Source organism: Bufo bufo, chromosome 2, assembly GCF_905171765.1.
Source record: "Bufo bufo chromosome 2, aBufBuf1.1, whole genome shotgun sequence".
NCBI lineage: Eukaryota > Metazoa > Chordata > Amphibia > Anura > Bufonidae > Bufo > Bufo bufo.
This window is the reverse complement of record NC_053390.1, coordinates 727,256,321-727,281,545: the sequence shown is the minus strand read 5'-3', so window position 1 is coordinate 727,281,545 and position 25,225 is coordinate 727,256,321. Positions and strand designations below refer to the sequence as shown.

Here is a 25,225-nt window from a genome sequence, read left to right as displayed (position 1 = left end):
AAAAAAAGCTTTATTATGTAAAACTGAAACAAACATATTTGGTATTGTCGCATCCGTAAAAACCTGCTCTGTAAAAATACCACATGATCTAACCTATCAGATGAACACTGTAAATAACAAAAAAATAAAAACTGTGCCAAAACAGCTATTTTTTGTTACCTTGCCTCACAAAAAGTGTAATATAGAGCTACCAAAAATCATATGTACCCTAAAATAGTACCAACAAAACTGCCACCTTATCCCGTAGCTTCCAAAATGGGGTCTATTTTTTGGAGCTTCTACTCAAAGGCTGCATCAGGGTGTCTTCAAATGTGACATGGCAGCTTAAAATTATCCCAGTGAAATCTGCCTTCCAAAAACCATATGGCGTTCCTTTCCTTCTGCGCCCTGCCGTGTGCCCGTACAGCAGTCTACGACCACATATGGGGTGTTTCTGTAAACGACAGAATCAGGGCAATAAATATTGAGTTTTGTTTGTTAGCGGAAAAAAATTGATTCAAATGGAAAATCTGCCAATCTGCTGAAATTTCATCTCTATTTTCCATTAATTCTTGTGGAACACCTAAAGGGTTAACAAAGTTTCTAAAATCAGTTTTGAATACCTTGAGGGGTGTAGTTTCTAAAATAGGGTCATTTTTGAGTGGTTTCTATTATGTAAGCCTCACAAAGTGACTTCAGACCTGAACTGGTCCTTAAAGCGAACCTGTCACCAGGATTTTGTGCACAGAGCTGGGGACATGGGCTGCTAGATGGCCACTAGCACATCTGCAATACCCAGTCCCCATAGCTCTGTGTGCTTTTATTGTGTTAAAAAACCGTTTTGATCAATATGCAAATGACCTGATATGAGTCCTGTATCCGGAGATGAGTCAAGCGGAAAGGAGTCCAGCACCGCCCCGCGTTCTCCGAATCTCCTCCGTGCTGGCTGACGTCACAGAGCTGGAGCGCCGAAATCTCGCGATGCGCGACCTAGCGCATGCGTAGTTCGTTCCCTGTGCTGATGCCAGCACAGGGAATGAACATGATGCCGACACTGAGCATGCGCTCAGCAAGGAGGAGATTTGGAGGACGCGGGGCGGTGCTGGGCTCCTTTCCGCTTGACTCATCTCCGGATACAGGACACATATCAGGTCATTTGCATATTGATCAAAACGTTTTTTTAACACAATAAAAGCGCAGAGAGCTATGGGACCTGGGTATTGCAGATGTGCTAGTGGCCATCTAGCAGCCCATGTCCCCAGCTCTATGCACAAAATCCTGGTGACAGGTTCCCTTTAAAAAGTGGGTTTTGGAAATTTTCTGAAAAATTTCAAGATTTGCTTCTAAACTTCTAAACCTTTGAACGTCCCCAAAAAATAGAATGGCATTCACAAAATGATCCAAACATGAAGTAGACATAGGGGGAATATAAAGTAATAACTATTTTTGGAGTTAATACTATCTATTATAAAAGTAGAGAAATCAAAATTTGGAAATTTGCTACTTTTTCAAAAAATTTTATACATTTTTAATTTTTTTATAAATAACAATGATTTTTTTTTTAACTCAATTTTACCACCGTCATGAAGTACAATATGTGACGAAAAAAACAATCTCAGAATGGCCTGGATAAGTAAAAGCGTTTTATAATTATTACCATATAAAGTGACACATGTCGGATTTGCAAAAAATGGCCTGGGCAGGAAGGTGAAAACTGTCCCAGAGTTGAAAGGGACAGTTAATAATAAATCATAATAATAATTAATAGATCACAATAACTATATACAGTATATAACAATATCTAGTCAAAATTAATACCTTAAAAGGGGTTATGCCATGATTCATGTAAGAAATGAAAATCAGACATCATACAGTGCAAGACAAAACCATTCTAACAAACCTAGAACCAGCCTTGTACTGCACATGGGTCCAGAGATCTCCACATTCACTGCTCCAGTTGATCTGCTAGATTATCTTCAGACTGGCATCCCAGGCGGCGTGTCCTTTCTGCTGCAGCTCTCTCCTTGTAATCACCACAGCTTCTAACAGAACATATGGCTGGTGGTAGTTTAAGATTTGAACTGAGCACGTGTGACCACCTCAGTGAGGTAGACAAGAAATAAGAAATAGAATACACAGCAGGTGGCGCTATACAGATACATTTTATCGAATAGCTCACTGGCTATACTGTACAACTAATTTGCAGGCAGATCTTGAGAGTCTGTTGTAGTGTACAGTATATTACTGAGCTGTACTGATGTCTCCTGAGCAGGGGGAACAAAGACATACAACTAATCACAAGAGGCAGGTCTTTACATTCTGGGCCCACTAGAGGATCCTCTGCTAGGCCACTCAGCCCCTGATAATTAGACAAGCTAAACTAACCTCACCCTTGATACTAAATACTAAACTGCTACAAACTTTAGGAAAAAAATGTACTTTTCAATATACAAATCTACCAGAAAATGTTTTCCTCATGTTCCTGTGATTAGCAGTAGGTGATCTGATTGACTGAGCTGAACAAAGTGAGCCTATGATTACGCTCAACATTATTTTGCCAATGGTTCAAAGATCTGCAGACGAAAAATTATTGTCAGATGTAAAAGATTATCTCAGAGCCTGCAGCACATTATGGTATATACTGGTTTTAGCATAATGACATTATACATCTGTATACCTGATATCACTTTACATGCGGCATACATGATGGCGGTACTGGAATACCTTTACCAAACAGAATTCCTCCAAAAGGTACCAGAAACTGCAAATTGTTCAATACTCCTTTAAAGGGACATTACCTCAAACATGATCACATAGTAACAGCCTATATGTGGATATTTTAAGTACCCCTTTCTTTTTTTTGCTACAAATAATGAGTGGATGGTTTTCTGGAGATACGATTTTGAAGTCACTCCATGTAGTCTACTTCCTGTCCTGGCTCTTAGAGGGGTTGTGCAGCAATTTATATTGATGACCTATCGTCAGAATGGTTCATCAATATTTGATTGGCCGCGGTCCGACACCCATGACGATCAGCTGTTTGACAAGAGGGCGGAGCTCCATGTGAGCGCACCGTCCTGTTCATTACACTGCATTTCATCTCGGAAGTGGGGTGTAATGACGAGAACTTGTAATTACACTATGTTGGCGCTCCACAGGAGACATCATACAACTGATTACCCCCCCGATCAGCTAATGATCACCTATCCTGAGGATAGAATAAAAGGAATCATGTCCAGCATCTTCTCTTTTCCGCAAGTTTTATTCCAGTTCACATATAACACAAGGCAACGTTTCGGTTTCTGTTTTTTTTTTTTTTTAAATACCGCTTTCGGTTGGAAGTGTTCCTTTAATTAAATTTCAACTGGAATATATGGAAAGACTCAGCAGCATATAGACTGTCAGGTATACAATTACACAGATCATGTCGGAGCATTACTCCTATCAGTATCCCTGATGTACTCCTCTGTGTTTCACTGCTTTTCTCCAAACATTTTTGTTGTGCTACGTATTCACATCTGCTTCCCTGCATCTCCCCCAGCTTATACATGTCCAGTTCAATCAATATGTACCGTATGTCCAGAATTTTCAACCAGAGACACACTGATATATTTAAAGGGGTTGTCTATAAAGGTAGATGGATGTCATAGGGACAGGGTCATACATGAGATGCCCACCTATGAGCTGCTTTGGCGGAGCCAACTCATCCAGGCGTTACATGACATGTTGCCCGTATAGTTAGAATCGCCATCCCCCAGAGATACAAAACGTATATCTACATACCGCATTAAGACAGATGTTATCTATAGCTGAGATACCGTAAGAACACAGCAGTGACTATATTACATGTACGTGGCAATGAGGTGGACCGCACAACTAGATTTGTATACGACCAACAGCAAGTGGTCCTATTCGTGATGAAAGCAGTTCTTTAGCAGAGGAACTTTTCCAGCTTTGACCTGAAGAGCCAGTTTCTCTCTGTTCAGAGCCTTACACCAAAACCTTAATTGAAAAACTACATTTCCAATGATATGTAGTCCCAGTATGCATTTTCCATTTTGCAGGAAAGGTTACTGGTGCCACATAGGTCAATCATTCCAGGCTGCTTATCCCGCCATCACATTTTGATTTCTGGCAGTAAATGCATCATTAGAACTAACTGTACCTTTAAAACTAGGCTTTTCTATTATTACAGAACTAGGGCAATAACATGAGATGTATTGGTGGCTACACTGGCTGCCATTTAACTGTCTGTAACAGGACTAAGAAGGTCACAGTTCCACAGGCCGCCAGGGTTGCTGGGCGGCCCGTTCTGATGTCAGAACCCCGGGCCAATGAGTTGGTGCGCCGGGATTTAGGACGCGCTACTGGCAGCTCCTCCCAGCGTGCAGGCATGCTAGCGTGAGCTGCCCTCTCCTCTGCATAAAAATTTCTTGTCCTCTGGCTCCCCCTGCTGTTCCCTTGCTTGCATTGAAGACTCCTTTGGCTTTGGATTTCTGGATTTGGTATTGTGACTACATTTCTTGGCTTCTGGCGTTTTGGTATTGTATTCATCTCCTGGTTCTGACTTTTTGGCGTGTTTGGTTCTCTCGCTTGCCTCTGGCGTTTTTAGCATTTCTTTGTCCTGGCTCTTAGGGGGGTTGTGCAGCAATTCATATTGATATCCTATTGTCAGGATGGTTTATCAATATCTGATTGGCGGGGGTCTGACACCCATGGCGATCTGCTGTTTGACAAGAGGGTGGTGCTCCGTGTGAGCGCCACTTCCTGTTCATTACACTGCATTTCATCTCAGAAGTGCAGTGTAATGACGAGAACTTGCAATTACACTATGTTGCCGCTCCACAGGAGACGAAGTATTGTTAAGGATGAGGGGGATTATAGTCCAGGGATGTACCATTATTGGCCTGTGTTTATATTAAATATGACTATAACCTCACTCATCCATAGGAATGCACCCATGTACTGCAGTTCATTGAGGGGAATTATAGTCATATTTAACATAGATTTCATTTTTAGACCGGACCCTGAGCTGTCACTCACCCAGGAATAGCACAGGGCGACAGAGGGCCAGTAAAACTCCATTTTTTTCTCTCTCACAGCAGGAGCGGTGGAGCTCTGTAACAGTGGCACTCGTGGTACGGCAATGGGAGGGAGAAAGCTGATTGGTGGAGGAAGGGAGCAGCAGTAGTTCCCGCCGGCGCACACCACCAATCAGCGTTACATGCATGCGGGTGGCAATGCAGAGGAGAACAACTGCTCTCCTCTCTTCTCCTCCACCTCTGGTATGGAGCGGACTGACCGGCAGATCTGCGGTAAGGACGTGCGGGCTGGCAGCATTCAGTATCACTGAATGCTTAACTGCCGCCGCCCACCCCACACTTAATAAGCACGCACGCTCAGGAGCAGGCTTAGCAACAGCTCCTGCTATCCTGCAATAGGGCCGGCCATGTTGATTTGAGGCACATTCGCTTTATAAGACACACTGACTTTTTCCGAAAAATATGGTACTTAAAAGCGTGAGCTTTGTGTTTCAGCAGTAATCACTTTTAAATTTTTTCTTCAAAATTTTTTCTTTTTATTTTGCGGGATTAGTTATAGGTTTCTTAGGAACCATTTTGGGGAATATATAGTGTATTCAATAACCTATTTTATTTTTAGGAGGAAAGATAAAAACATGAATTTTCACAATATTTTGTGAAATTTATTTAATTTCATATTTTATTATGTGGGTCCGTACACTGATTATAATAGCATATTTCCATATATTTTTTACTGTTTTTTCTCTCCTCCTGCAGCCTGTCAGCTCTGCAACTGCTCTCTAATTCTCTTCCAGACTGAAAGGGAGGGGGGGCAGCTGCTTTTTCTGCTCATATCTCTGGTTTGGTACCAGCTAGAGATATGGGCTTTGTATTGTTTGAAAGCTGACAGTCCAAGCTTCCAGAAAATACCAGAATGGGAAGTTATCACTAATAGAAATTGGGATGCAGTGAATATAGCTGAAAGTGAAAGTATGTTTTACCCGTGATTATTCCCAACTCAATTTCTAACAGTGATTTCTCCTCTATTGCTTGGACTTTATAGCAGCATCTGAAGCAGCCCTCCCCCTCAACTTTCTGCCCGAGCTCAGCTGGGGCAAAACAGTTAGGTGGTTAAAGCTTTATTTATATTGATGAGTCATCCCCACCCACCTGATATTGATGACCTATCCTGAGGACAATCTCTTTAACTTCTTCAGGACCTTGTGATTCTCCATTTTTGTGTGTTTTTTACTCTTTGCCACCCTGAACTTTTTTATTTTTCCATTCACATAGCCATATGAGAAATTTAAAAAAAAAATGTTTTTTTAAAGGGTTGTACTTTCTACTGGCAACATTTAATATTGCCTATGATGTAATGGGAAGCTGGAATAAAATTTCAAATGGCCTGGAATTGGAGGGCAATTCTGACAGTTTTATGGGTTTTATTTTTACACCACATTTATAGAATTTTATAGAATTTTTCTTTCTGTAATACATAAAAAAATAAAAATAAACTTTTTTGCATTGCCATATTGTGACCATCATAACTTTTTACAGTTACATCTACAGAGCTAAATGAGGGCTCTTTTTTTTTTTGCAGGGCGGTTTTAACTCATACCATTTTCGGTTTGAGTGTATGACTTTTTGATTACTTTTTATTAAATGTTATTACATTTTTGGGGGGAAGGTGAAGCCATTTAGATTTTTTCCCATTACGTTGTTCATCTTACAGGATAAATAGGTTCATATTTTAATAGTTTGGGCATTTTGGGACATGGCAGGACCTATGATCTTTATTTTATTTTTTTATTTTTTATATGGGCAAAGGGGGGGGATATATTTTTACATAAAAAAAAAAAAAATTTAAGTCCCCCAAGATTTCATCATCTGATCGTCTGATCACTGCTCCCATAGACTGTAATGAATTATCACTGCAGCCTTTGGGAGTCTCAATGTTCCACAGACAGAGCTCCGCCACCGCATGTGGATCGCAGACCTATTCACTTGAATGGGGTCCGTGATCCGCATCTGATGGTGCATGCACTACTTTTTTGCGGTGCGGAGGCACAGACAGAAAACCCACGCAAGCACTTCATAGTGCTTCTGTGGGCTTCCAATCCATGCCTCTGTTTCACACTGCATTTCCCGGGTTGTAGACCCATTCAAGCTGTCTGCGGGCCGCAATACGGCCGCGGCGGGCAATAGCCGTGTGCATGAGCCCTTACTGTGAATCCAGCACTGGGATTAGACATTAGGTGCAGCAGCTGTGTCTCTATCATTCTGCAGCTGCTCTCTCTAATCTTCTTCCCTCTCTGCTCTTCATAGATCTTGGACTACTAGAGTGTGATCAGTGCAGGAGGCAGGTGGAGAAGGGGACTCTGACAAGTGGAGAAAGAGGCAGTTTTCTGCAATAAACTACTGTATATTATAAAGTACATTAGCTTCATACGCATTAGGCTTCGTTCACATCACCGTTCAGCCTTTCCGTTCTCCTGCTCCATTCACTCCAAAAAATGGAAATTACTCTGTGTGCATTACGTGTCCGCATGGACGTTCCGCAAAATAATAGAACATGTCCATATTAAGGACAAGAATAGGACTGTTCTAGGGGCCTGCCCTTCCCTTTCACAAAATGTGGAATGCACACGGCTGGTGTCCGTGTTTCGCGGACAGCAAAACATCCAGAGGTTGAGTGCATGAGCCCTCAATTATTATTTTTTTAAGGGTATTAAACCAGAGCTTTGATTGGTTGCTACTGACAACAAGGACAGTTTTAATAGATGAAGCATCCTGATTCCCCCCCCCCCCCTTTTTTTTAAAAATTAAACAAGAAATACATCTGGTAAGTCAGCCCTATCCGAGTGAGATCACCTGGACTAAAAGGGACAACTTCAATGCTTACCAAAAAAATAAACTACAGTTCACAGCCCCTACAGTCCTGAACCCTTACATCTCACACATCCAGTACAAAGAAACTAATGATAAAAGGAATTAATGAAACGTTCTTAATGGTTATTTCTGGGAAGAGATCCAGCACATGGAACACATCTGCCTGATAAGTCCTTGTATTCTTTGTCATTATTATATAAAATAATCCTGAAAAGATGATATGTCCCATGCTGCACCGTGGGCAGAACACTCGCCTCCACAACAACATTCAAAGAAAGACATAAAGGTAAAAAAAATTAATACAGGAAATGAAACGTCATATGTGAGTAATGCCCTGAGAGTTAGATAAACACCATTTATTTTACTTTACAGAAAGAAAGTCTTCATGACTGGCTTTATTAGTCTTATGCTTTCAATCCGATTCAAGCGTCTGATATAATCGGAAAGGAGGGAAGACTCCAAATTCTCTTTCTACCATGCCACCATACTATTTTACGGCAAAGAATAGGATATTTTATTTAGGTTGGCCCGATTTTTTGAATTTCTTAATGTTCTGGTGACAGACCTACTGTAATGTTATACTTAAAGGGTTTTCAATTTTTTAAAAGTCTGTCCCATGCCAGGGCTCCCTTTGAAGAAATACACCTGCTCCCCGCTATTCCTCTGTGGCACACGGGCACTCTTCATTGGTCCCTGTCTGTCCAGGAAAGAGTCAAATGCATCACCGTGGCCTGAGCGGTGACGGGTCCCCAAGCAGAATGTGGCCCAGCAGTGACATGCTACTGGAGGACATATCACTGTTGAGGCCAGTCATTAGCTGCAGCGGTGCACATGAACCTGTCCGTGCAGAGGTTCACTGAAAGGTTCATGCTAGAGTTCCCAATTATCTGGCCATCTAAATATGCCACTGATCACCCAATGAATGAGTGATGTACTGAAACCCACTATCAGTACAAGATTAGTAAAGTAGCACATTTAAAAAGACGCAAGCGGTATTTAAACTATAAAATGGTGTTCATAGGTAAAGATAAGGAGTAGAGTGTTCCAACATTCAGCATGTAATGGGTCTACCATGCCCTTATTACATACATGCCATTCCACCACACAGCTCCATAAGATGACAACATCAGGGGTGCACCACCAATGAGGCCAGTTGAGGCGAGCATCAAAGGTTTCACATATACGAAAAATGCTCATTCTAAGAACATTGCAGAGCATGGACTGGTGTGCGGAGTGCAGGCTGTACACTGCTGCAAGGGCTTTCTTGTATCTATCTGCCCATTGCTATGGCCAGTCTCAAGTTTTTTTTTTTCTTCAGCTGAATGTGGAGACTCTTTGTATTACATCGTATGAGAAGGTGATGAATGCAAGTTTAATTAATAGAAGCCAGTAAGGACTATGTAGATCACATACTGTAAACCACAGGACTTCTATGTACCAGGTGCACTGGCAGTCCATCATTGTTAAAAACAAAAAAAGAAAGCTACATGTAAATCAAGGCTCTATATTATAGATAAATCCTATTTATAATGAATAAGCAACTAGTGACACAAAGTCAGCCAGACTGCCCGTGAAACCAGCGGGCATTATGTAACCCTCCGAGCCACACGCTGCAGTAGTGAGAACGGTCACGGTGTAAAATGTGAAGTTTGTTTGTGGCTTGTGACTTTGCGGTTTCCAGAAGTTACAAAATAACATTGCAATATATTCTTATTTTCCATTACAGTCTGAAATAACAATAGCATTGCTACCAAAGGACTTACTATTACATCACAGATGGTCCTTTGACCCACCACTCAGGCCTCATGCACATGATCGTATGTATTTTGCGGATCCACAAAATAGGCATAACTGCCTATTCTTGTCTGAAAATGTGATGACTGCCACCACTGAGGAAGGAATTTTTCGTTCCAAAACGGGTCTGGTGAAAAGACGGCTATGATTCAGACAAGTGTGAGGAGAAACCTTGAAAAACCACGATTTGATTTTCTACATACCATGCTAAAGGTCCAAGGATTACTGGCGTTCGAAGAGGTTGGTGCGCATGCGTGAAGTAAACTAAGCCAGAGGAGAACTAAGCCAGAGGAGAACTAAGCCAAAGGAGAACTGAGCCAAAGGAGAACTGAGCCAGTGATCCATGGAACCATTAGACACAGCAGACCATGTGAATCATTGAGGCGGGTAAGCCGCACTGTCAGTTGCAACAAAGATATTGATACATTGAATAACAAGCAGACCGTATATCAAAGTGGTCAAATAAAAACTGTATCATTTGTATCACAATAATCTGAAACACTGCACTTTTGGAGTATCCCATGAGAAGGGTGGATATACATTTAATGTATAACAAAGCGTGGGATGTTTAAACAAGTCCAGATTATATATATATATATATATATATATATATATATATATATATATATATATATATAGTTGCGGAAGTTCAGGGCAGCACTCCTGGTAGCCAGTAATTGGGTGCCAGCGATGAAAACACTTTACCAAGGTGTATAACGTAGAATAAATAAATGACACCGCAGCACATCCGTTGGTGAAGAAAAAGTGGGATCCTTTATTCACCTATGCGACGTTTCGGTCCACTTGCTGGGACCATTCTCAAGCTTGAGAATGGTCCCAGCAAGTGGACCGAAACGTCGCATAGGTGAATAAAGGATCCCACTTTTTCTTCACCAACAGATGTGCTGCGGTGTCATTTATTTATTATATATATATATAATATCTCCTCTATCAAGTATTCAGCACTGCATAACTAACGCATGTTTAACACATGCAAAAAAGTGAACAAGGTCAGAAACAGTAGTAGTTAAGAGAGTAAGAGCTATCTTACTATATACAAATAGCCGAATAAGCGGGAGCTCCGCTAATCAGCATTTAAAGGGACCGTGACTGCATATTTATAATATAGGTATCATCGATTGTTATTTTTTATTATCCTTATAAAAAAAAATATTTTGCCTTGTAAACTGTTGATTGTATACATGATGGGTATACAAGATTGCCATAAATGAATGTTTTTCTAATTGCATTGAGAGCCAGCCATATTTATATTGGAGTATTTGGAGATTGCTATTTGGTAGTACCAGGTTGAGCACTGGCATTTGGTGATTTTTTTTTTTTTGTGAGCAGCCCCATTTTTCAATTGTTTGATTTCTAAACATGATCACGCCTGGTCCTGTCAATCAAAGTGCAGAGGACGCAGCAGTTGCAGAGAGAGCTGAGTCTCTAGGAGTAATGACACCGCCCCCGTTGCTCCTAGAGGCTCATTTTCATATATTAAAACTTCATTTTTCTCAGCAATGCGGACACATATGAACATGGGACCAACACAGATGCTGTCAGCTGCCAAGCGCACATGTAACAGGTCAGTCAATACAAATCTGCTGACAGATGCCCTTTACTAAACATTGTGCTTCCCCTTACTCTTTGCAAAATCATGGTTTGAAATACGAGGCCGGTCTGGATGGGTATTATTTGAGCTGGTCTCGTTATTATCTATTTCTGTCTAACGAACATGATCTAATACGATTTCACAATAAATATTCCATGCCCCCTAGATCCCTTTCAGTACCTGTACTAACTTCTGCTGACTTAGAAGCCTGTGCAGACACTAATAGTGTGATGATGATGATAGATTTCTCCCATTCAGTGTTTCCACTCTCTCAATCCTTTCCTCAATCCTCCCACACACAGGCAGTAATGGCAATTGGCAGGCAGTGAATTTTGGAGATGGCAGAAACAAGAATTATTTGCAGACACTGGCACTAAAGTAAAGGGAATATGGAACTCAGCAGTTATTAAAACAAGCATTTAATATTATAAAGTCCTGGTGCTTTGTAACAGCATCTGGTATTAGAGGTGTATTCTCATCCATAGAATATGCCATCGATGTCTGACAGATGAAGGGCCCACCTCTTGGAACCCCACGTCTCTAGAACAGGGATCCCCAATCCTGTCCCTCTGGACAATATATCCAACCTGTGAGTGGAGGCTCAGCCGCCATCACTGAGCTGGACTGTTTCCGTAATTCCTATAGAAGTACATGAGAGCTCCAAAAACAGCTTAGCGCAGCACGCCACACCATTTCTGCTTCTCACAAGTTACCATAACTCACAACCAGTGGCAAATTACAATAGGGACGTTCGGGTCGGCAGCCCCGGGCCCAGCACCGCTGGGGGGCCCAGCGCCGACCCGAACGCCCACATACTGCGGCAGGGCACGGGAGCGCATAGCTCCCTGTCCCGTCGCCTATCACCGCCATAAACTTCAGGCCTAGTAGGCCTGAGGCCTATGCGGTAGTGAAATCCCGGCGCAGGCGTGCGTGATGACGTCATCACGCGCCTGTGCCGGGACACAGCACATTGACGTGTGCACGCCTGCCCGCCTTCGTCTGCGATCAAGTGCCTGGCCCTGGACGGTAAGTATTTAGCTTTTGATTTTTTTTTCCAATTTAAATTTTTTTATTTCATGTGCCTACTTTGGGGGACATGTGGGGGACGAGACACAGAGGAGGACATATTAGGGAAGGGACCTCGAGTACATGGGAGGGGGAATGTGGGGCTGTGTGGGGCTAAATTTTTATGGGAGGGACTACTATGTGGGGGCAAATTATTATGGGAGCCGGACTACTATGTGGGGGCAAATTACTATATGGGGCAGTGTGGGAGCAAATTACTATGTGGGGGCAAATTACTATATGGGGCAGTGTGGGGGCAAATTACTATGTGGGGGCAAATTACTATGTGGGGGCAGTGTGGGGGCAAATTACTATGGGAGGGACTACTATGTGGGGGCAAATTACTATATGGGGGCAGTGTGGTGGAAACTATTGTGTGGGGGCAGTGTGGGGTAATTACTATGTGGGGGCAGTGTGGGGGAAAATTACTATATGGGGCTGTGTGGGGCCAAATTATTATGGGAGGGACTACTATGTGGGGGAAACTATTGTGTGGGGACAGTGTGGGGGTAATTTCTATGTGGGGGCAAATTACTATGTAGGGGCAAATTACTATGTAGTGGCAAATTACTATGTAGGGGCAAATTACTATGTGGGGGCAGTGTGGGGGAAACTATTGTGTGGGGGTAATTTCTATGTGGGGGCAGTGTGGTGGAAATTACTATGTGGGGGCAATGTGGGTGCAAATTACTATGTGGGGGCAGTGTAGGGCAAATTACTATGTAGGGGAAATTACTGTGTGGGGGCAAAGTACTATATGGGGGCAGTTTGGGGGAAATTACTGTGTGGGGGCAAATTACTATGGGGGAATTACTATGTGGGGGCAGTGTGGTGGAAATTACTATATGGGGGTGTTGCTATTGGGGAGGCACTGTAGGGGCAATTCTATTATTTCTGGGGACACTATACAGGGATTATTGCCTGGAGCACAATAGAGGGTGGTATTATTACTTGGGGCACTCTAGGGGACATTATAGCTGCTGTGGACACTATAGGGACATTTGGGGTAATTTATCAAACTGGTGTAACGCAGAACTGGCTTAGTTGCCCATAGCAGCCAATCAGATTCCACCTTTCATATTTGACAGCTCTTTTGGAAATCCAGTTCTACTTTACACCAGTTTGATAAATGACTCCAATTATGTCTATTAGGGTCACTATTTTTTAAGCAGTATAATACCTGGGGCATTGGGGAGCAAAACGGGCACAGTATTGGGGGTGGCAGGATGACACTGTGGGGACACCAGGATGAGGAGGAATTGAGAAATCTAACGTGTCTGTGTTACAAACTCTGTAGAGACGAGATGCGGCTGAAAGAATTTGCCATGGTGGTCTGGGTCAAATGGAGGTGAAGAGGAAAGAGAAGGTCTACATGACAGGAGATGTCACTGGATGTAAGAGGTATGTGGTGCTGCATTCTCCTCCATGTCTTTTTTATTATAATTATATGTATTTTAAATTTGGCGACCAAATTTTTCAGTTTAGGACCCAATTTGGGGTATTTTTTTTTTTGTCTGAAGATGTCATATGGCCTAGGAAGAGACTGTGGCGCTCATGAAGCACCGCAGCCTCTTCATACAAAAAAAAAAACTAAACTAAAATGGGGTGGGGGGGGTGCCAAGTTGGTTAGACAGCCCCGGGCCTATCATGCACTTAATCCGCCCCTGCTCACAACTAAGGCTACTTTACCACTTGCATTGTTTTTTTCCGGTATTGAGATCCAGCAGGGGATATCAATACTGGAAAATAATGTTTCCATTTTGTCCCCATGTATTCTGAAAGAAAAGAGATCCGTTCAGGATGCATCAGGATGTCTTCCATTCCGCCAGCATTCTGTTTTGTGACCGGACACAAAACCAAGCTGCAGTTTTGTATCCGGTCATAAAAACGGAAAAAAATTGGTCAGCCACTGAAAACAATGTAAGTCAATGGTGACGGACTTGATTTTTTAGGAGCCTAAAACACCGGATTCGTCACTCATTGATTTTAAATGTATTTAGTGACGGATCCGTTTTTTTCCATTTTGATTTAACATAACCGCATCCTAACGGAACAGATGCCTCCAGATGTGCAAAATCAAAACGGATCTGTTTAATTCCAGTATTGAGAACATCTGCCAGATCTCAATACCAGAATGAAAGTAGCCTACGGGAGTTACGGAAACAGCGTAGCAAAGTACGCTTGAAATGGGACTGACAGAGCGCAAGACGCTGTTCAAGTTATAGTGCGCCGCTCCATCGAACTGTAGGGGTTTCTCCAAAATCTCATATTGATGGCCTATCCCGGCAGGCATGGTCACGTTTACACTGCCTGGCCCTGTCAATGTGCAGAGGACGTAGCAGTTGAAGAGAGCAAAGTCTGTAGGTGTAATGGAAACGCCCCTATTGCTCCTAGAGGCTCATTTGCATATACTAAAAGATCGTTTTTTTCAGCAATGCGGGCACATATGAACGTGGGACCAACACAGATGCCTTCAGCTGCCAAGTGCACATGTAACAGGTCAGCCAGTGTCATAGGTACAGATCTGCTGACAGATGCCCTTTAAGTTCTGGAAAAAACCCTTGAACCATGTGATCATGGCACACTTACTACTATCTATATGGAATTTACCTGCAAGACAAGCCTTTCAACAGCAAGGAAGGTGTCCCACTTGGAGCATTCAGGGTGCTTTAAAGCCTGGACTGCAGCTAACGCCAGCTGTAGGAGGCCACAGTGGTTTTCTAGAGCTGGCTTGTTTTGCTTGAAGAGCAGGACATGGGATTTGAGTTGCTCAGGAGTCACTCTACCTGTAAACAAGACATGGAGGCAGCATTAAGCACTATTAAGCACTATTTTTCTCTATTTTTTGCTACAATTAATCTTAAAAAAAGTTAGAAAAAAAGAAATGCGTCTTTTTATTCTGTTAGTATTTGTTACCATGACCGAACTAAAAAAATCCTAACTAAAAGCAGTGCCACCAAGGACTCGTCATTTATCACAAAGAAAAAGTGCAATAATAAAAAAAAATTTAAATGCAGAAATCTACAAACTAAGGAAAGAAAAGCATTGAGAGAAATTTGATTTCAGTACTAGACACTGTTCACATTAGTGCTGTATTACTGTGGACTAACAGCATGTCCTAGATAAGTATATATCATTTATTTATATATGCCTAAAAAGCTCACAATCACTGCTGCCATATTGATGGCTTTCATTGGTCTTCCGTTACTTTTCTGCAGAGATGACGTGCCATACATGTACATGTGACAACTGCAGTCAATGCCTACCTCATTAGTGATGCTGCATGCACAGCACATCAACACCGCCAAAGTCAGGAAAGATTGTAGCAACGGAGTATTTACCAGGTGAGTATACCGGATTTGCTTTAGAAGACGCACTTTTTCCCCCAAATGTGGGAGGAAAAGGGTTGTGCGTCTTATAAAGCGAATACTAGAGAGCGCTTCCATTATGGAAGCGCTCACAAGCACAAGTATGCATTAGGAGCGCTGCTCGTACTCAGTCTCCCTTGTGTTCTTCCCTGGGGCAGTGCTGTACTGCAAGTCCTGACCGCGTACAGCGTCAGGACGTAGTGCGCACACTATAACCTGATGTCAGATGACACTGCAGCGTGTGCTGGATAAGACAAGGGAGCGCAACTGCTGCCATAACCGCCGGACCTGCAGAAGAGCAGCGGAGCAGGGGAGGTAAGTGAAGTTATTTATTTTAAGGTCTGATGGGGGTCTGGCATGGAAGTCTGATCTGAGGTCTGAGGGGGGTCTGACATAGAGGTCTGATGTGAGGTCCTGATATGGGGGTCTGAACTGATGTCCTATTATGGTAGTCTCATCCGAGTTCCTGATATGGGGGTCTAATGTGAGGTCCTGATATGGGGGTCTGAACCAATGTCCTGATATGGTAGTCTGATCTGAGTTCCTGATATGGGGGTCTGATGTGAGGTCCTGATATGGTAGTCTGATCTGAGTTCCTGATATGGGGGTCTGATCTGAGGTCCTTATGTGGGGGTCTGATGTGAGGTCCTGATATGGTAGTCTGATCTGAGTTCCTGATATGGGGGTCTGATCTGAGGTCCTTATGTGGGGGTCTGATGTGAGGATCTGATATGAGGTCTGAGCATCTTATAAAGCGAAAAATAGTAGGTTATTTTTTATATTTCAGCACTTTCACTGCATTGCATATTTAAAACAAAATCACTGTCATTCCCTTTAAGGGAGGATTTGCTGCAACTTTTTGTGCATTTTCTATGTTCAGTGTTAAAAGAACTTCTACATAGGAGGCGTGGATCAAGATTTACTGTTGCAAAATAGGAATCCGTAACGAAGCATGGAAAAAAACCTAACATCTACATCCCCTAAATAACCGTGTCATTAAATTTTTCCCTTTTTTTCTAAGCATTTTAGTTAAAATAAAAGCAAAACAGATCGTGGTCTGTCTTCAAAAGTACTCAGCATTATAATCTGTCAAAGTGTAATATACAAAAGGAGAAGAAAAAAAAAGATCTGTATTTCTTTAAACTAAATATGATCTAACACCTGAAAAAACATGTTGCATGCAACATCAGTGGACCTATGTCTGAGGCTCCGGCCAGCCAAAACATGGAGACCTCAGCGAAACCGGGAACTCCGAGCAGGCGGGTTAATAAAGCAGAGGGATTGAATCACAGCGCTTCGCATTTTATGTAACCCTTTAAAAACCACCCTGGGAAAAAGACAATGCGGTTCTTCCAGTGGTGGCTACAAGCAACCATTTCCAGCGCTGAACAATAGCTGTCGTCTTATAATTACGACATAAAACCTCCGCATATAAACAAGTCCGAAAACGATTAGTGGGGAAAAAAAAGTAACTGATACAACATAAGCAAGCAGCCTATTTACCATGCTGGAAAAAAGCTGAATTGAATCCTCAGGCAGTTCAACATATGGGTTTCATTCCCATTCAAAAAATAACAAACAAACGTGACATTTGTAATATATCCCCTTCTTGTCAGAGGGCCTCTAGAGGGCGCTGCGTACAAAGACACAACCGAAAACTGCAAATTGTAAAAAGATGTGCTTTTCGTTTTTATTTAAAAACGTCTGGTTTCATGTACATTCTATCCTGGTTTGTTCCCCTCTTTCTTCAATGCAGGCAAGTTCATAATCCTGGCATCTGCTTTCTTTTGGAAGTCAATGAGTACACAGAATAAAGACTAGAATATGAACTGTACAGTAAGGGAGTAGAAATGCCAACCTCTGAAGGAGGCAGCAGTTGCAGGAATTTTTTTATTTTACACTGCACCAAAATCACTGAACAGTATTTCACAAATGTAGGCTTGCATGGCACACATTTAGCAGAAAATGCACAAGCAGGGTTCAAATCACAGTTTTAGTTTCCGTTCTTCTGATCCGTCTGATCAAGAACAGAAAGAAAGAAAGAAAAAAAATGCTGTAACAAAACAGAATCTGTAAATAAACGGATACTGAGCATCCATTATGCACATTTTGCATCCATTTAGCCATTTGTGAGATCAAATTTTTTTTTTACACTGAAAAAAAAAGTCCTGCATGCAGAACTTTTTTTTTTTCTATCTATAAAAACGGATGCAAAATGTACATAATGTATGCTTAAAATACAGGATCCTTTTTTTTCTGTTCTGATGGCTCACAAGAACAGAAAATGAAAGTCTTAGGGCTCATGCACACGACTGTGCCTTTTTTTGCGGTCCGCAAATTGCACAAAAAATGGATGCAGTGCCTTTCGCAATTTGCGGAACAGAACAGGAGGCCCAATATAGAGATGCCTTTTCTTGTCCGCAAAACGGACAAGAATAGGACATGTCTCATCATTTTTGCGGCGTCACGGAACAGAGCAACGAATGAGTTGCTCAGAGTGCTGTCCGCATCTTTTGCGGACCCATTGAAAATGAATGGTTACGTATACGGACCGTATACGGAATCAAAATACGGTCCGTATACGGAATGCAAAAAACGTTTGTGTGCATGAGCCCTTACCCTTTTCACTAATCACTAATTGCAGGGGTTCTGGGAGTGGGACCTCCACCAATCTGACATTGATGATCTATCGAAGATGGACATCAGTAGCTAAGTACCGGAAAACCCCTTTAGGGTTTCCTTTACACACAAACACACTTATATTTTCAGTGTTTTTAAATGCTTTTAAAGCCATGAATTTCAAGTGTTTTCCCAGCATTTTTTTTTATTTAATAACATTTAAAAAAGTTTTTTTATCTAGAGTTTTGAAGTTCTGTAGAGAAGCTTATGAGAAAAGAAACAACATACCCAAAGCATTATGCTTTGAAAAAAATGCCACAAACCCTTGGAATGCCACAAAAACTTTAAAAAAACTAAAATCTTTTTAATAAGTTGCAATAGACTTTTAAGCAATATCCGGCCGTAATGTTTTTTTAACCTCACTTCAAAAAATGCTGTTAAAAAAAATCCAGCAGAAAAGCTGTAAAAAAATGCAGAAAAAAATACTGTGTGAGCATACACTCATACACACTGCATAGGGCTTGATGCCACATATTGCTAGGTATGGGCTGGCAGAACATTTACTCCCATAACTATCAATCACGGGGAATTAGTGCTCACAGTAGCGCCGTGGCTTTTTCTCAACTTGGTCTAGGCCATATGATGTCATGTTCATTGTGGCGAAACTAACTTCGCCACTGGGTTATGGAGGGGGTTATGGAGGGGCCTGTTTGCCAGCCTCTTGCCTTAGGACTATGGCCCATATACAAATTTTGAAGGAGAAGACAGACCGGCCGCACAGCCTAAATCTGTGGAACGGTTTTGGGCAGGAAAGCCATGCTTGCGGTCGGCCAAATGTGACTCCCATGGAATTCGGGAACCCCTGCTCGGATCTGGGTGATTTTTGGATATGTTGTTCACCCAGATCAGAGCTATCCAAGGATGCATAAATCACGGAGATATGTGGGGGTTTCAGGTGTTTTCTGTGTTTTGGGGAAAAATGTGTGTTTTCTGCCTGTTAGTGATTAAAAAGAACCTTTCACCGATTATGACAATGTGAACTAAGTATACAGACATGGAGAGCGGCACCCGGGGATCTCACTGCACTTACTATTATCCCTGGGCGCCGCTCCGTTCTCCTGCTATGCCCTCCGGTATCTTCGCTCAGTAAGTTATAGTAGGCAGAGATTTCAGTCACTAAGTTATGGTAGGCGGAGTCTGCCCTTGTTCTGCTGTAGCGCTGGCCAATTGCAGCGCAGAGCTCACAGCCTGGGAGGTTATTTTCTCCCAAGCTGTGAGCTCTGCAATGCGATTGGCCAGCGTTACAGCAGAACAAGGGCAGACTCCGCCTACCATAACTTTGTGACCGAAGATACCGGAGGGCATACTGTGAGAACGGAGCGGCGCCCAGAGATAATAGTAAGTGCAGTGAGATCCCCGGGCGTAGCTCTCCATGTCTGTATACTTAGTTCACATGGTCATAATCGGTGAAAGGTCCTCTTTAAGTTAGCCCATTATGTTTGGTAATTGTATCACAGGCAGAGCTCATTATGTTTGGTAATTGTATCACAGGCAGAGCCCATTGTGTTTTGGTAATTGTATTTTGTTGATTGCGTCAAAGACAATGCCTATTCTGTTATTGAGTGTGTCACAGGCAATGCCATTGTGTTTGTTAATTGCGTCACAGGCAATGCCATTGTGTTTGTTGAATGTATAGTTTTTGTGTTTAAACTGTAAAACTGTAAAGGATTGGCTGCTATGTCATGTCCTCAGTTCCCAACCAGGTCCACGGAGGGGGAGGGGGGGTACCCTTGTTAGAAAATGTGTATATAAGTCAATGCTTGTGTGTTCAATAAAGAGTTCCTGTTTTACCCTTCATCATGTTGAGGCTGGTGTTTGGGTAACTGATCGACACTGGGAATTGCTATACGCTGAAGATTTGCTATACTCCCCTGGCTATAACTACTAGCTCTTGTAAGAGCTGTTCCTGTTCCTGGTTCCTGTGGTGATTACGGTGTCGAGTGGAGTGCTTGGAGTCCTCGGGAAGCACTAGGAGCATCCATCAACGGAGGTACCCGATCGGGGTGCCAGGAGATCCGTTACAGTCATCAGTCACATGGCCTGGGTCGAGCTCAGCCTTATTCAAGTGAATGTATAGCACTGTGCTTTGTAAGCTGTGAGAGCACCTGTGCCTTCAAACAGCTGATTGGCAGAGTTTCTGGGTGTCAGACCCCCACCGATCAAATACTGATGACCTATACAGAGGATAGGGGGAAAAAGTGTATAAATGTTGCAGCACAATAGTACCTCACAGATTCTTTAGGTATGCATCAGCCAATCCATGACCCCGGATCCACGGTGGTCACCACAACAGTGAAGAAATAAAGAATGGTGGCAGCATCTCCAATCCAGAACAGTTTAATCACATAAGATCCATGAGACAGTACAAAAAAGGTTAAGCAAGGTGCGACGTTTCGGCTACATGGTAGCCTTTCTTAAGCTAAGAAAGGCTTGAGAAAGCCTACCATTCACTATACAGAGGATAGGCCATCAGTAGTAAAGACTCTGAAAACTCCTTTAAGGCTTTCTACCTATGCAAAGATTTACAGGGAAAAAACAGACACACTGGTGGAAATTTATCAAGACACTTTCTGCATCGGTCTTGATATTCCCTGTGCTGCTGGAGGATGCACCTGATTTATGACGAGGTGCATGCATCATAAATTAAGCGCATCCTCTGGCAATCTGTCTGCCTAAACAAAAATGTACAACAGCTCAGAGCTGCCACAGATTTCTAGCTTCATTTGTGCCAGAAAACTGACGTAAAGGAAGATAAATTTGTCACAGCAGCTGGCCATGCTCCCTTCCTTACCTTGCCATGCCTCCTTTAGGAAAAGTGGTGAAGAGGGTGTAAAAACCAGGAGCAACTATTATTTTTAAAAGTTGCAGATTAAAAAGTCACAAATACATAGATGATAAATCTCTCCCACTGACCTTAGCCATTCCCATATACTTCCATTGAAACTCAATACAAGTCTATGATATCTATGATAGACAGAAATTGTAAAAATGTTTCTGTTTAGGCTGTGCTTCTCCACTCCACCCCTCCCACTAGAAGGTTCTAGTTGAGCTAGAAACGGCGTATAAGGAGAGCAGTCAGAGCCCTTTTTTCTCTGCAGATAGGGACCAGTGCTTAGTTGGAGAGGCTCTGCCAGACTGCATGAGTGACCAGAAAAAGAAGCTAAGAAGGGGAAGCCACAAATCCCAGGTTACCAGCCCTGTGACTAGGAAGACAGCCAACGAATGAGCCACAAAACCCTGGGACACCACCTTTTGGCCAGGGTACCAGCCTTCTGAGAGAGAGGATAGCTAGTGCAGTCCTTTCTTCAGCGTGAAACCTTCTTCTGCCCAGGAGAAAACTGGAGAAGACAATTCAGCACATTGCCTGCATTGTTTTGAACTTGAGTTCCTCCACTAAAGAAGCACACTGGTTTACTGCAGACCCGATTCTCTGGACGTATTCCTCATTGGGGTGCACAGTGCCTTAGCAACCCTTCAGAAGAGCAGCAATACGTGGTGACAGTGTCTGGGGGACCCAGCATACAACTGTGGCCACCCCAAACCCGGTAACTGCAGAAGGCAAAAGAAAAATGCTGTTCTCTGAGACATCCTTGAATGATGCTGGAAGGAGAGAAGAGAAGCTATCCACTAACAGCCATTATGAAAGGGTAGGGAACCACTACAGGAAAGCTCCTTCAAAATCATTACCAGAGAAGGTCACAATGCCTTACTTAGCTGCTTTCTGTCGGGGACTGGGCTGCACTGCACACACACACACAAATTATTTATGTACCCCAGGCAACCAGATGGGTTTCATCACCAAAGGAAGGGTGTTGCTAAGGTCAAAAACGAACCAGGGCTCAAGTCCCAGTGCATATGTGCCAAATTCTTAAACAGCTCCCTATAGTGCTCAGTGGTTATAATGCCCTTGGTAGTGCCCCCAGTAATTAAAGAGGCTCTGTCGGCAAGATCAACCCTATGAAACCAGGCATACTGCCTTGTAGGGCTCAACATGCTGATTAAAATTATATATTTTTTATTCATATGCAAATAAGAGAATTGGAACACGGTTTTGTAACACCTCCTGTGCTCTGCATACTCCCCCCTCCCCTTGTTTGACAGGGCTAGACATCAGCATGCTGAGGGCAGAGCTGTGTCCTAGAGCTGTGTCCTAGCATGTACATATTATATACACTACATACTGTAGCATTACCACATTGAGATATTCTTACAAAGCTAATCAACATATTACTGCTTTATTCACAGTACATGATTATAAAGACACCAGTAATATGTGTTAGAAAACATTCTTCTCTATGTGATAATGCTATAGCTTAGTTATAAGTGGCCAGCCTTGAATGTAGAGATGCAGTCCCAGGAGAGACAAATACGTTTTTTCTGTAAATTTTTTCTCTCTCATTTAACCCATAATAAACTGAAATATTAAATAATAAATTATTATTATTATAATAATAATAATAATAATAATAATAATAATAATAAGACCTTACTATATTGAGAATAGTGTTTTTAATGCTTAGAAACCTAAAACCTATTACTGGTTTATTCATAGGCACACTATATCATTATAAAAAAAACAGCAATGCATATTATATTTTTTTTTTAAATGACTCTCAATATGATAAAGATATAGGGGCATTAGGCCCTGCGTTGGTGGTGGATCCGCTGGAATAATGAAGAGACGCAGGACTCTTCTAAACCCTGATCGGAGGGGTCCCTGGTGTTGGACCCCCACCGATATGATATTGTTGATCCATCCTGAGGATAGGTCATCAGTATCATTTACTGGATAACCCCTTTGACAAAAAAGGGGTAGCTAGTAGAATATTATAAAACATATTATTCTATTTGAATTCTTGTGAATGAAGAAAAAGATGTATGAAACCAATATTTACCCACAGCCCGCATATTGGGATATAAAACAATACAGCTGCACTAAAAAACTTGTTTTATTCAGCAAAAATCTCTCCAACTCCAAAAGAAATATGATGTGAAATGAAAATAGCAAAGTTCTGCTGAGGTGCAATGTAAAATACCACATCTGAGCTCTTACTCTTATGTAACGTGAGAACTGCGCTGTCCCAAAATTCTCCATGTTTTATTCCTGTGTGGCCATCATGCATTAGGGAAAGAAAAAGAGATGTATTTTAAGGTTTGTGAACCAGGAGCCAGAAACCATTCACTGCAGGCCCATGTCAGTGTGCCACACATCAAATGAAATTCTAGAAGGGGCTCCAATGGAATACTGACAGCTTGAGGTGAGCATAATGAAAGACTTCATAGTCCCTACATGTGATGCTGAGGATATGGGGAACAGATCACTTTACTTCCATACACAAAGTTAACAGCCATCAGCTTTCCTTGTGTAAGGGGAAGAAAAGGATCGCTTTGTTCTTTGTGTAAATCAGGCCATGGTATGACCAATAAGTAATCTTTTTCTAATCTGTTTTTATTTACTGACTCATTTTTTTTATTCTGTTCTCTGTACATGATGATGGGGACAGCCATATTTCCATTTGATCACATGGACCAAAGGAATATGTAGTGTGGAGATGATATTGGCTTCAAAGGGCGAGTGCTATGTGCGGACATGCTCTGTCACCTGTGATGTATCATCGTTGCAATGATAATGAGATGACTGCTGAAATGTGATCTCAACAGAACAGGATTTGTTGACATTAACCGCCTCCGGACTACCTAACGCAGGATCGCGTTCTGGAGGCGGAAGCTCTGCGCAGAGTCACGCATATACGCGTCATCTCGCGAGACGCGAGATTTCGCTCAAAGCCGGCCCGCGCATGCACATCGCGGGCCGGCAAAAGTTCAAGGAGTATTTAGTCAGCAACCTGCCAGCCAATGATCGTTGCTGGCAGGTTGCTGAGTTTTTTAAAAATCGAATGAGAAGCCATCTAACACCTTATATTTATAAATATAAGGTGCTAAATGGCTTCTCTGCTCCTCTGCTGGTCCTTTTGGTCGGTTGGTTCCAGCAGAGGAGCAGACATCACAGTGAGTACACCCAACACCACACTTAGCCCCCAGATCACCCCCCATCACCCCAATTAACCCCTTGATCGCCCCTGTCAATCACAAGTGAAGGGGAAAAAAGTGATCAGTGTAAACTGTCACTTTTTTTTCCCACTAGTATTGACTGTTAGGTTTTAGGATAGTTTAGGTCCCTTGGTTAGGTAGTTTAGCGTCAGTTAGCGCCCAGCCCACCGCACCGCAGTCACTGATTCGCTGATTAGCGTATCGCTAATCAGCATTTGTACTTTTATAGTATCTGTAAGTGATCAAAACTGATCACAGTCAGATCTATAATTGTATTAGTGTCACCTTAGTTCACCCTCCACCCAAAACGCAGTGTTTGCCCGATCAGGCCTGATCGGTCGCCCACACGTGCGTTCACCCACACCCGCCCCGCCGCAGTGACAAAAAAAATATTTTTTTTTTATCTCTGCACAATCACTTTACAAGCGCTGCGGCGATAAAAAAATCAGTTTTGATATTTTTTATCAATCGCAGCGGCCTCCAGTACTTCGCTAGCCTCCCCTTTGTAAGACAGGCTTGCTTTTTTTCTTGGGTAGTCTCAGGGAATACCCCTAAATTTAGTAGTCCAAATGTCAAACAGGGGGTATTCTTCTGAAGAGGCCTACAGGCTTCTGACCCAGTCGGATGAGGAATGGGAACCCTCATCTGACGAATCTAGCGGGTCAGAATATGAACCTGTAGAAAGCAGTGGCAGTCTGACCCAAAGTTCGGACGAGGAGGTTGAGGTCCCTAATAGCACCAGGCGTACCCGGCCCCTTGTTGCTAGA

The 25,225-nt window shown here is 42.5% G+C and overlaps 1 protein-coding gene across 1 annotated transcript in view; it reads right to left on the bottom strand.

The window, feature by feature from the left end:
* Positions 1 to 25,225, bottom strand: part of SCFD2 (sec1 family domain containing 2) — a 590,379-nt gene that overhangs the window by 470,630 nt on the left and 94,524 nt on the right. Inside the window, exon 4 of the mRNA XM_040418874.1 lies at positions 14,971 to 15,146. Coding sequence (XP_040274808.1) covers positions 14,971 to 15,146 — 176 coding nt within the window. The remainder of the gene's footprint in view (positions 1 to 14,970; positions 15,147 to 25,225) is intronic.